General features: G+C 32.8%; 1 protein-coding gene across 1 annotated transcript in view; it reads left to right on the plus strand.

The window, feature by feature from the left end:
* The window catches only part of LOC135122399 (X-linked interleukin-1 receptor accessory protein-like 2), a 46154-nt gene that overhangs the window by 20463 nt on the left and 11501 nt on the right, over window positions 1–14190 (plus strand). The window contains exons 3-4 of the mRNA XM_064046573.1: window positions 13486–13581; window positions 14032–14137. Coding sequence (XP_063902643.1) covers window positions 13486–13581; window positions 14032–14137 — 202 coding nt within the window. The remainder of the gene's footprint in view (window positions 1–13485; window positions 13582–14031; window positions 14138–14190) is intronic.

The following is a 14190-nucleotide window of genomic DNA, read 5'->3' on the forward strand; positions in this document are numbered from 1 at the left end:
CGCCTCTTTAACTATGTTACACTAATTAACAAATATTTAATAACTAGTGCTTAATGAAATGATTGCTAATGGTAATGGGGTTGATGTGACCACAGAATGTTATATTTATCATAAAGGCATGTTTACATATGATAATGAACTTTTGAGCGTTTTAGAGGCAACCACAAGCGTAAAAATATAGCTGCTGTTTTTAAAGGTTATCACATTTGACATTACAATTCATCTACTTTCATAATGCGGCATTTGTGATATTGAAATTGGTAATAGAAAAATATTTCGGCTTACTGCAACAGCTAATTCCGGACCTCGGTTAAGGTTGCTAAAGATTTAAATTCGAAAATAGCTCAAAAATGTCATGTTGAATTGAATTTCGGAGTGAACTTCGTTGCAATTTTTTTGTTCTTTTTACTTTCATTGTAAGTTAGAATTACCTTAAAGCTATTCCACGACTTTTTGACGTGACAACGTCTTATAATTTGATTGAGCCGGCTGCACGCACGAAAAAACATGACTCATGCGGCGTTACCTCGCTCTGAGGCGTTGCGTTACCTCGCTCTGAGGCGTTCCATGTAAGGCTTGAAGTGCAAGCGAGAACGCGGAACGAGCGACAAAGAGGCACAATCGGCCTTCGCGTTCGGCAGCGTTCGCCATCCGTCTCTCTCCTACTTGAGTGAGCGATGCGTCTGCGTGGACAGCAATTAAAATTTTCTTTTGAAAAATGCTACCATTCCATCAGTATTTTCTTAAGACGTTGTCACGTTCAACTATCGTCAGTAAACCGACTTTACAGACAACCGCTTTTTTTTGTTCTGCTTGAATATTAAACAATTGTACAATTGCGCAGCAAACGTAAAATTGTTTACATTAATAAGAAACTCCTTCAGTTAGCTGACATTTTTTGATAACAGAATAACTGATTCTAAAAAATAAAACCATGCAACTAGCACATATATCTACAGACCATATACACGACTCATACTATAAAGGTGCTAGTGATTGCAATGATTGTGATTGGTTTGTTTATCATCTGGCTTGCACATAAGTACATATACATCAAAATTTTGAAACTGCATTTATGTTATATCAATTAATTATGTGTGAGTTTTTTTCTCTTTAAATAAGAATTTTCCATTACAATTTGATTTTAGTAACAAATAAATTAGTAAATTTTTAAATCTTACAAAATCCTAATGTTTTAAATTTTTTCACGCTCTATTCATGTTTTTATTATTTATTTGTAACAAGATTCGCATATTCATTTAGCGTAATTGTACTGAATTCAGAAACCAAGACCTCTGTTTATTTTTCTCAAAGCTTGAAAATGTTCGAACTTTGTTTCAGCTTCATAATTTCTCGTCCAAAAAGAGAAACACTGTCAGTCAGAACCACCACTGTTGGCGTTTGCGTTTTAAATTACAGCCATATTTCCCATGATATTATATGCAACGGCCGTGTAATTTTGCACGCCTGTCGATTTTGAATGTCTCATGTGTAAAGAGTTCCAGGAACGCTCAACCAGTGTTTCGGATCCGTCACACTTGCTGTATGAGCTTTGTTGTGATACCTGCATTGACGTATTTAGTTACGTACATACATTATGCATTATTTTTGCTCAAAATTGCCAATTATGTACTTGTAAAATGAAAGGCATTTCTATTGTGTTCGAGTGAATGTGTGCGTCTGTTATTATTCCGCTGTAGCGCGCAAGGGAAGATCTGCTTTCGACATGCAAGCCACTGACGGTTTTTTATTAACAAATGTTGTATATATTATGCTAAACCTATGCAAGAGTTGTAATTTTTTTGTATGTACATATTTTCGAGTTCGAGTACCGGCTAGGACGGAAATGTCACGCTGAAGTAGCTATGGTTCAACGCACTATAGAAGAAACCATAAGAAAAAGTAAATTAGTGTTGTTATTACGTGTACATACGCAACATTTTTAACATAATGAACTATGGAAAAATCTCTACTTATTTGTTGATGGTCTTGTGTCACTAAAACGTGTGTCGGCATTTACTTCGACACGACATTTAAAAAGAAAAGTGAGGTTATAATGAAGTGACGTGCACAAATAACAGAACGAAACCGGAAATCCAAACGACGGATGTGACATACGTTCATTAAGAAGTTAAAAAAAAAAAGATTGTGTTGCAAAGTATGGAGTACATATACCGAAAATTTTTTAACTGAACATATGAAAGTAAGTGTAAACTTAATCCCTATGTTCAGGTAAGAAAAACGCATAAATGCATTGGAAGTACGTAACAAATGTTACGTCAGAAATCCGCACTTGATTTTATAGAACAGGAAATTCCAAAGTAGTTGGAATGAAGTTAATGATTTCTATGGGTTTTCTATGCATAGCGTAAGACATTTAGCTTTTGTTCTTCATTTAAAACATCATTTGATCTATTTCGTTTTACTACAATAATACAAACAAGTTAACATTTAGTTTTTGTAATGAAGGAGGCTGGATATGACATTGCTTGCACACTTCCAATGCATTGATGTGTGTTAAAACTGAACACAGGGATTAAGTCCACATTTACTTTTATGTGTTCAGTTTTAAAAAACTGTTCCGGTATATATTTGTAGTGATCTGTGAAGAAAAAAAAATTGAACAAAATTACACGAAAAATGGGCACACCAGTAAACTAACATGGTGGTAGTTAAATCGATAGCTACATAAGATCAGTTGATAGACCACTTTTTTTTAATCGGTGATCATAGGGTGTCTACTTAATATTTTTTTCTTATTATTACTTCCCGAGCGTAAACTAAGGAAGCATAGTAATTTTTTGTTAAATTTTATTTATTTTTAATATTAGTTGCTAAAACTATCTTCGGAAACATTTTCCGCAAGTGTTTCGGCATCATTTTTTTCGACATTGTCTTTCTTGATTAAAAAAGGGTTTAAATGTTCTTACATTTCTACTAGCACATTATTGGGAACGTCATTAACAAATTACAACAGGAAGGATGCCAGATAGTGATGGAAATTTACTTGAATTTTCTTGTGACAATGTAATTAAAACAGAAACACACATTCTCTGTCTAATGTTGCAGTTGCTTTGCTTTCAAGTATAGATATTTGTGCACTTAATTCTTCTGTAGCGCAAATACGATAATAATAACAAATGCGTTTACGGTAATACTACTGGCAGGTGATCGATGATCACATACCATATTGTATGTCCTTCTAGAGGACTTGTGAAACGCAACAATAGATCGTTAAATTGTGGCGTTGTAGATCATATCGTATTGCCGTTGTTAAAAATCGTTGTCATATTGCAATTAAGGAAGATACATCGAAATTAAGCAAATTTTGTACGAGTAAACTAAATTCGTGAAATTTGTTTACTTACTCTTTTACTTTGTTTTACTTAAAAAATTAAAACTTTGTTACTTAAGATCACATCGTAGCACAGGCAATTTTGTTATTGTTATTTACAGCAGCATAGTAACAATACACTATAAATATGACATACATGAGTCATAGCACATTGAGGTTCTGTGCAGGTTTTTATAATAAATTGTCTTATATCATAAACAATAAATATTAAAATTTGTATTATAATTATTAAGACAAGCAATAAAGTCCAACCTACAGTATTATTGATAATTATTTTCTACTTTTAAAACACCCACCACAATTAAGTGCTCTATACTTTCGGAACCATTTCTGGCGTGTAAGGAACACTACGCGTACTTGAAAATTTGTATTTATTTTAGAGATATAGAAGTTATTATTTAAGTTAAAATTAAGTGATTGTCATTTAAATCTGCCAAACATTCGTCAGTGGAATACAGTAGGGACAAAATGTTGCTCTGTAACGTTACAGTAAAATTATTTTCCCCTTACCTAAAGTATATTGCTAAACCCGGAATGTAAACACCACATTCATCGTCCAACATGATTTTAATCAACAGAGTTCCTGGAAAATGTCTCGCGTAACTGAATATACATACAATTTAACTGGAAGTAATTAAAATCAACAAAGTTCATGAAAAACACTCATTGATCTGAGGCCACTTGTTAGAATATGTGACCTGGAACCGGCAAAGCTGAATCCTCAGTAAAATCAACAAAGCCCTAGTTTCTAAATTATGCCACTGGGCTTTCATACATTGCGCTTTTACTATTTATACAGTTTTATCACACATAATCTCATTTATAAGAACTGCAGTGTGCGATACAATCGAAGAGCCAACGCCCTGACAGAATTTAAGAGAAAATTGAATCTGTGATTAATGGCACGTCAGGAAACGCAAATTCTTTTATAACTTTATTATATTACTAACTGTGAAGTATACGTATACCAGTAAGATAAAAAAAAATGGTTAAGGGAGGTCGTGATTAGCGTATATAGAGGTGTAGAATGATGACGGATTTTTTTGATAATGTTGTTATGTACTTCAGGGGCTAGGGAAGTTCTATTTAAATATCTTAACCAATTTTATCATTTGTGAAATGGTGTTTACAAAAATTTTACCATCTTGAAATTTATAATAATTCCAGTAAGCAATTAATTATTAGAAAATATTAAATACATGTATTGTAAGAACGAGAATTTATTAATTTTTACAAATCCTTTATCATCTTACTGTATTGTCCGAAATTTGTTTTAGACTATCTTGACACATACATGTTGGATTCAGTGCGTAGTTCAAAGTTACATTTTTTTCACACTTGGACTTTTCTAGAAATGTGCGGTCTAACGACCGGGATCTTGTGATAAATAAACCTAAAATAAATTCGCAATTAGCACACCACATCAGATTTGACCTTTCGAGTTTAGTGCGAAAAATAGTCATTGGGCTAAAAATTCTCTCGCACCTGTGCTCAAGACACGATGTATCTAATTATTAAGAAGAGTCAAATATATATCAGAAGAATCATCAGGAATAGCATTGTAATATATTTCATACTTTTTGATCAGTTTTTGTTTTTTGAAATCAGAAATTTTGTCAGGAAGCAAAATTGAGGTATATTACAGAGACTGCTGAGTACACTTGAGTTGGAGATGGCTTTTAATGATTATTAGTATGATAAGTAGAGCTAGGAAGTTCATGCAGTAAAAATCTCAAAATATGAAACTAAAAAGTACCCAAAAACCAGTAAAAACCTGCATTACATATTTTTTTCATTGGATATATTTTTACAATGTGTAATGAAGCTTAGGTACTAGTACCACAAACTCTTTTATTATTTTTTATTAAAATGAACAGTATTCCAATTTTTTTTTCAACGTCTATAAGTTTAATATTAAATTATTATGTTATTAAATTGGGAATAACATAATTTTTACGTTTTAGTACTGCGTATGTCTGTTTCTAGTCTGTTATCTGCTACATATTTTATATTACCCGCACTTGTGCGGACCGCGGCCCCTCGGAATTTGCGTCCTTCCGGCGCAGGGCTGCGGGAGTGTTAGTTACACCTCTGATTTTTACTTTATAGAGGTTACCACAAAACAAAAATCGCAAAATCAAATTTTTTAATTTTTCAAATGATAGGTTTTATTGGATTGTCCTTCAGGAACGTGGGAAGTTCTGTCGAAATAACCTTCGACCAATTTTTCAAATTTCCTTTTAAAGACCTAATTAAACTGAAACCTCGTGTTTTTAATACTCCTGCAATATCTGGTAAAAGTGCAACAATATTTTTGACAAAAGCTAAGGCATATACATGATTCAGATAAAAAGTTTTAACTTCGGTAATTCTTGCAACATCATCGTCTAAATTTCGTGTAACTTCAAGTGAATTTTACGAAATTATCTTCCTAGAACAGCCACTTGTAAACAAGTTTCCCATGTTGCAATCCAGGATGCGGAGTTTCGGGCCTGTTCAGTATATTTCTGTAGATTTTTTACATTATTTATTAAAGAATTTACTATTGGACTCAATTCCCGAACCTTTTCTAGGATACGATTTAAACCATGTGCGAGACACCTTATATGCTTAATATTTGTGCAGAAAACTTCTAGGGACTTAAAAGCTTTTACCGTATACGGTGCTGCCTCAATAACAAATAACAATAATTCACTTTCAGAGTGATATTCCCTAAACAGTTGTTGTTAAGTTGTCGTTAAGAAACCAAATGATGGCTATATTTTTTGTTTTTTCGAACTGCAGTGAAGCAACGAAATAGTGTTTAGTTGAAGAATTTGGGTAGATTCCACGTGGGGTGTGTCCTTTGTCACAACTGCAGAATTCCGTCACCGTGTGTGTGAAAAATAGTCACCTGCATTTTAATTCTGCTTTCATTCGGAGGGGTTATTTCTTCGTGGTGTTATCATGTCCTCCATACCTGCATATTATTATTATTATTAAAAAGTTATCATGTTACATCCTTCATCTTTAACAGGGATCTTTAGATATTATAATAAACGAAATTTTTAAATTTTTTGTCATTATGGAAATCTGATGTGAAACCAACTCGTTTCGTGATGGAACAGTCTACATCACTATTACTTCAGAAACAGTAAGCTACATTGTTAAAGATGAATAAATATAATTAAACTAGGTATTACATATTTTTTGAATTCGGTGTGTAGTATTTTAGGAACATTAGGTAGATGGTAAAACGCAAAATTTTGTAAAGTAGATCCTACTTCAATCTTGTAAAGTAACATTCTTGGTACTCGTGGTTCATCCGCCAGGATTTTTTGCGCTGGACATTCAAATTTTTGGGAAAAAGGCAAAATTGCCTAATAAGTTTTTACAATTAATAAATTAGAACCTACAATTTTGATTTTTGAGTTGAAATTTATAGGGTAGTATGTGCCTTTATTTGTGGTTTAATATTGTGTCCATATTTTTAATTACAAATTATAAAAAAATTATGCAGGATTATTTAGACAGAACTTCCTCGCTCTTGAAATACAGTCCAATAAATTCAACTTCTTCGAAAAATTATGAACTTTGATTTTGTGAAATTTTATTTAGTTTATGGCAAGATGTATAAGAAAAAAAAAGTATAGGTAATACCAGTCACATTGTTCTTTCGGTACATTCGATGAGTTTTTGTATTTTTTAATGCTTCCAAAATGGAGACCGACTCGTTCCTCAAAGATTTCTATAGATTCCTGCTGTCGAGGTGGGGTTTTGACCTCACAGAGAGCATCGATTCGCAAAAAAAGCGAATTCTTGAAACAGACATGAAAGATTTTAAAAACATCGCCACATTTGTTTTCTCCGTTGGTTTCACCACCCAGCTGTGTGCCCCCTACCCACTGCTTCCGGATAATTCTAGGGCGTTCGTTGCAAGACCGTTACGAGTTGGCGGGTTTTTTCGCCACAACGCGGGCATGAATGGCACTGTATGCTTTGCATGCGTTCGTCGACATACCAAATGAGATAATAATTATAGTGAAGGCAAAGCATCGACAGATATGAAAAATGTGGTGCGCACCCAGTCCAGGTGGTCGCGCAACTCGGCGGGGGCGACGATTTCGCGGAATCAGCACGCGACTCCTATAGCAGGTGCCTACAAATTACGTTTCGGTTTCGTGTTCTTTGTTTTTGCAACAAATGCAACAGTTTTGACATGCAAATTACGTGCAGGTTGACGTGGGACGATACAGAAGTGTCGGCAAGTGCACAGAACGCCGAACATGAATTGAACTGTTGCTGTTTTGTTGCTGTTGCTGATTTGGAGAGGAACTCGTTTAGGTTTCATCGACCGAAAGTTAGACGGGCGGGACCCAACTCGATTTCACCAAGATTCCCAGGAAAAATGCGATCCTTATTGATTTCAGATTGCGCGGAGGTCAATTGTGGACGGAAGCTTGATTAATCAATCTTACAAGTTGTGGATACTTGTGGTTATGTAGCAGCGTCGAGGTGTGGACAATTTATTGACTTTATTGGGGCCTGTTGGTGTTTGTATATGCTGTTATTGCTTTTAGTAGATCCATTCGTTCTGTTTGTTTGGCTTGTTTTTAATTTTCCGGCGTATAAACAATGCACGCACACAATCATAACAGCGCAAAATTTGTAATTTTTGTTAGCTACAGAAATTCTTTGAATACTTGATATTTTCCAGATCTATTTAATGATAAAAATTGCAATATGTTTTTTTTTTTTGATTGTTTTTGCTGATTAGTTACCTAAAAAAGGACTTTCATATCGAATTTAGGTCTGTTTATCGCTGTGTACCGTGCGATCGAAAAGAAAATAATTAATTTGGAGTCCGTTGTGGTTTGAAAGTTGCGGTTAGTAATTTTATTTTGTAAATGCCACGTCTTGCTAACGTGTTTTGAATCTTGTCTATCTCATTGACACTCAAATACGAATATTTATGTCAAATTTTTGATAATTTAAAGGGATGAGGATCATTGACATTATTGAAAAATAAATTACCAGTATTACTGAAGGCAGACATGAAAAAAACTAGTTTAGAGTCTAGTTCAAGTTTAATTGGGACCATGTAAAGCCGTTGCAGTTCTTTGTCACTGTCATTTTCCAAATTTATTACAGTTTTCATATTTCTTAGACTTAAAGTTCCATGTTGTTTATGGTGTAGTTCGTTGTCTGTATCGATTTCTCTTAGATTATCTCTACCTAATAAAAATAAATATTGGATCGACCACTGTAAAGTACCTATGTTATGAAAATCGTGTAGATGGTAACCAAAATTTGTCTAACGGTCGCCAGTGCCATTTCTCGATAGTACATGTTATTTAAATTTTATACCACATATTTCTGCACCTTGAACATCCAGATTTTTGGGAAAAAAATCAAAATTGTATAATAACGTGTTACAATTTAACTTGAGTTTGTGAAAACGAATGCTTTGAAATCTTACAAACGTTTTAAGGTTATCAGAAGCATGTTTTTGCTTTTTGGAAAGAAGAAATAAAACATTTTTCGTTATACATAATATATTGAATGCATTATTTGGGGTTGACTTTAGATATAAAATTTTACTAGGAACTAGTATTATATAGAATTAGTATTATTAACAAAGGTCAAAATTTGTTTCATAGTTGATAGTATTTAATTTTATGTTAACTGTACTGTTTCTCCTTCATTAAGTAATCTATATGCTGCCCCTAATTTTATAATAACGACGTACACTATCACTATCCAACATGTCTTCGATGAAAGGGTATAATTCGGTGGTATACTTTAACAGTATAGGAATGATAAATAACAACATTAACAACATTTATTTCTGTAGTGATTAATTTTATTACTTTTCACGAAAAAATATTTTATTGCAACATATTTATTAAAAACGATTTTATTTCAGTTTTAATTATATAAACAACTTGCTGGTGGGTTTAGTTACAAATGCAAAAAACATTAAATATTAAAAAAACCTCAATTCGCATGAATACAGTTTTATTGCTAGATATAAACTCGCTGTTATTTATTTAAGTTATAGATTTTTAGTATAAATTAAAATGTCAAATTTTCTAATATTTTTGAAAAGCGATAGTTGAGTTTTATATAATTAAGGAAAATTAACACAACGTAATCTAAATTTGAGGAAGACGTACTTATCGTGCTGACCACTAACCAGCGTATATTTGGATTTTATCTTACCATACGTAAATAGTATAGTATGATATGAGTATGCCAAAAACACCGTGTTATAATTGCCACGCTGTGGTTTTTTTCTTTCACTTTATCTTTGTTATGTTATATGTAGATACATAAAGTAGTACACATTATTATTATTGCATATGTTGACAGAAGTAGTTTAGTGGTTACAATTTTTTTTCTGTTATTTAGTTATTCTTTATTTTGTATTAAACACTCATCGCTTTTTATCTCTAACACGTCAGTAATCAAATCTTACTCATCCAGTACTTTTTACTAATCAGATATTAAAGTATTTTACTAGAAAAAAATATTGTTCTATAAATATATAAATGCTTCTTACGCATTTACATACCGAAGAAAGGTAGAATATACTTTTGAATATTTTTTTCAATGAAGATGTCCAAACTTGATAAAATGGGTATACATAATTATTAATTTGATGAGTACTTCCTGAAATTTTGTATAAAATGTGTCGTTTAAAAAAAAACTGAATGGTAAATAGCCACTGATGTGATCAGTATTATAATGCTGAGCACATGTTACTAGTGTCATCACTGACTCACTTGGTTATGAAAAAATTGAGATGCTTAAAAGTTACAACGGCTACTTTTGTTAGATTTTTAACCTTAATCTTAAAAAAACTATGAACGCAAAAACAAATGAACCTTTAAAAATCTGAAATTGGTGAAAATTCCCTGCGAGGGTCGATACGCTATCACCTTCATGTGAACCGAGCTGACTCCTACACCAACTGTGTGATGAGTTGATGATCTTACAATTGAAATGATTGTCATCAAACATAGCTAACAACCATTCCGATTGAATCAACTCTCAAACAAAAAAAAAGTATTGAAATCGGTTCACCCGTTTGGGTGCTACGATGCCAAAGCATACAAGTAGGCAGCCAGACAACCGCTTCAAATTTAAGACAGACGAAGGCTTCAGTAAGTTTTTGTACTTTAAACGGAAGAACGTACTCTCATTTATTAGAAACTGTTTCATTGATTCAAACATTCTACCGGGCGTATACGAGTTGCGCCATCTACCTGCTAGTTTCGTCATGGGGGATTAGGAATTTAAGTAGAAGTTTTTTTTTCCGCTAATTGGGCTAATTACTACCCTTTTAATTCGAACATTAATGGCCGCTGCATACCATTCCTAAATTCCTCCTCCTACCTGTTTTAATCCCAACAGTACTATAAAATGTTCAAAAATGGTGAAGTTTGAAATTAGTCAATTTTAGCCATCAGTGACAAAGTTCATTATGGAAGTGCTTCCAGTTTTGAGTGCTAAATCAAAAAGTTTGCTTGTTGTTAAACTATTTTAAATTTCGAAAAGCCAGTATTAATTTAATAACAAATAGGGGAGAACAATTTCAATTAATTAATGATAATATCAGTGGTTTGCTCGTATCTTCATCTAAATCAAATTTAGAATTTTTTATTTTTATGTGGTGCAGATTACATATACAAGTACATATGTATGTGGCTGAAAATTTCCAGTTCTGCACAAACTTCTTTTCTCAATTTTTTACAAGTCATGCCTGTAAAAATGGTCATTACGTTCAGTTAATGTTTTGTTTACCACTAAATGAAACGGTAGGACCATATGCCAGACTATTACAATTTCTTCAAAAAGAGTTGCAAGAATTTCAATTACCTTTTCAGCCAAGTAATGTTGTCATTGATTTTGAAGTTCCAATTCATACTGCAATCAACACAGCAGTAATGTTATAGGCTCTAGGTTTCACCTTTGTCAATCATTTGCAGAAATGTTACTTAAATAATTGTCAAACAATAACATATCTTAAAATGACCACAGCAAAAAATCACAACAAAATTCTCAGGAAAGATGTAAGAGCTCGGCAAGATTATATTGAGGAAAAAATAACAAGATAAAAATTAGGACAAATAAGTAGAATTGAATTTGATAAGTCTGTAGCTTATAGGTATATTCCAAAATCTGTAAAATAAAAATAAATATGTTTTACTCATTATCTAATTAATTACTTATTTAATCCTACCGTAACTGTTATGGTACCTGCCCGTTAGTCCTACCCGAACCAAAGTTGGCGGAATTCGAAATGCTGCACCCCCACCGTGTTGGCGCAGTTCGCTAGCTTCGATTCTGCCGTTCAACATCTTGTGAATTGTGAGCGTAAAACTTAGAGGTCTTTATGCGATGGTTATTAGAAATTTAAAATGATATTTACAGTAGAAAAATACCTGAAGAATAAGAATTAATATTACGTGTTTTTATAGACGTTAAAATGCTGTTTACTTATCGTTTTCTTTTTTTCTTTGTTGTAATTTATCTTACTATATATGTACAGAAGTGTATATCTGTATGCTAAAGAAAGGTATTGTTATTTACGTGGTAAAGTCTCACTTTGCTGCAGTTTATGAAAGTTTTAAGAAATAAAACAAACTGCCCACATTTCATGTTATGCTTTGTAAAGTTTTAATTGTAATGACGTCCCTTTTGTTTCATTTCTAAACAGCACTTTGAAACGCTGATTCATAAGATGTATGAATGTACATACATGTAACATCCCTAACTTTAGTGTGCTTCATATATTCATTATATTTTTATATTTATATATTTTATAGGCATAACATTCTCCTGATATTTTTACTTTTAGGTAACCTACGAATGTTACGATGATCGGTACTTTAAATCGGCGTGGGTAAAACTCAACAATTTATTTCTCAATTAATACAAATTTATACGACTAACTATACAGCGAATAATTCTGACTCCTACTTATTAATCGACACAACTGGATTTTATTACAGTGGCCTGCTCCCGACGGTAGTCCCTATTTAAACTCATACGTTTCTTCTGGAAGATCGCAATCGCCAGTTTCAAGGTTGATCTGGACTCCACTATCGAGACTTCCCCAGACTTCCGGCAAACCGCTTCGAGACTTTTCTTTAGTCGAACACCACTACGAATATACTAGAAAACAGAATATGTGGGATGTCGTTTAAAATTTAAAAAATAATTTTCGAAAAAACTTAATGATTTATGTAAACAATTGTTGACCGTATGTAACCGACGCGAAGATCTTGTATGATGTGTATGTTTTTTGCGTTTTTCGATGGTTTATAGTGTAAACGGCATCAGCAAAGTTTATCTCTAATGAATCTGAAAGCTAATGGGTGTAATGCGTCCACAAATAAATACATTAATTAATTAATTTTCGACGTTTACAAACACAACCCAAGAGTCGCATGGATCATCATCATTATCGTAGAAGCGTAGACAGGAAAAAATTGGTTTCTCGGCATATTTCGACATAATAAAGAAATTATTCCCAAATTTATAACCACACTTAAAATTGTTTTTACATATTTTAGCGTTTAAAACAAATTTGTTAGAAAAAAATAGCAAATATTTATGACACACATAGGACATATTGCATGAATAATTTTTTTCTGCTCATTGCTGAAATTATTGTACCACATTTTGGTCGCGCTTTTAGCTATAAAATGTTGTGAGTTTTAAACAAACTTTGCAACGAATAAAATTTAAAACTTGAATAAATATCGGAGTGTGTATTTGCGAGTTTACGTTTTTAAATTGATATTCTCAAGAATTATTTACTTTGAGTTCATTAATAAATGTAAATATAGCATGTCCTGGCATCGTTTATTTTGAAAGGATGATGTTCATGTCATCTCATGATTTGATAATATAAAAAGGGTTTGCAGAGATAGATTACCCTTAATTAAAAGAGCACTTCAGACAGATTGCGGCCGCTTTGGTGTGTTTATTAAGGGTAAATGGTATGGAGTGTTCCTAGTATTGTAATAAATATGAATAAAAATAATAATTTACATCCTTTATAATTATTAACTATGACATCTGTATCTAAGAGTGTAGTTGGTTTTTAATTCTATCATTAATGAAATCCATTTCTTTTACAGAAAAAATTCCCGATGACCCAAAAATCACCTACGTATCTCAAGACTCTCGAGTACGTTTGGGACAAAACCTCAGACTGTTCTGCGAAGCATTTGCCGGTAAGTAACCGCAAATTATCGTATAATTGGTTGGAATATTTTAAACTATTGATGTTACACGATCGATAGCTTCTCGAAATTATTGATGCGTAATTACCAGGAATATCGGTACAAATGATTAATCACGAATTTCTGAATTTCAATTGAACCAAATCCATGGAATCATCATTTTTCACGGTTCCCGTTTGCTAATTAGCTTAGCGATGTATGAGAAATCAGTAACAAAACGTATTCATACTGTGTATCTCGGAAACCATCACAATGGATGCTTGCAGATTAAAAATTATACCGGACTTAATGATAATGTGTAATATAATTCAGAAAAAAGCTGCTGAATACCCATACAGACGGAATTTTATTCTGCTTACGTTCTCTAAAGAGATTCTTTCCATTTAATCTAAAACTCATTGTTACTATTGATGAGAAATGCATGATTGAATTTTTTTACAGGACGAGTGGATCTACCAGATGCACACAATGAGGTAGTGTGGCGCAAGTCAGGACATAATGGTACTCTTGATGATGAACCTCGGGTGCGACAGGAAAAAATTTCCAGGTAATTTCATCTTTTTGTATTAGCAGAAAATGCATACAGTATGAACTGATCCG

The sequence above is a fragment of the Zophobas morio genome, unplaced genomic scaffold, assembly GCF_036711695.1.
Source record: "Zophobas morio isolate AGI-343-1 ecotype UQ-CSIRO unplaced genomic scaffold, CSIRO_AGI_Zmor_V1 ptg000005l, whole genome shotgun sequence".
Taxonomy (NCBI): Eukaryota; Metazoa; Arthropoda; class Insecta; order Coleoptera; family Tenebrionidae; genus Zophobas; species Zophobas morio.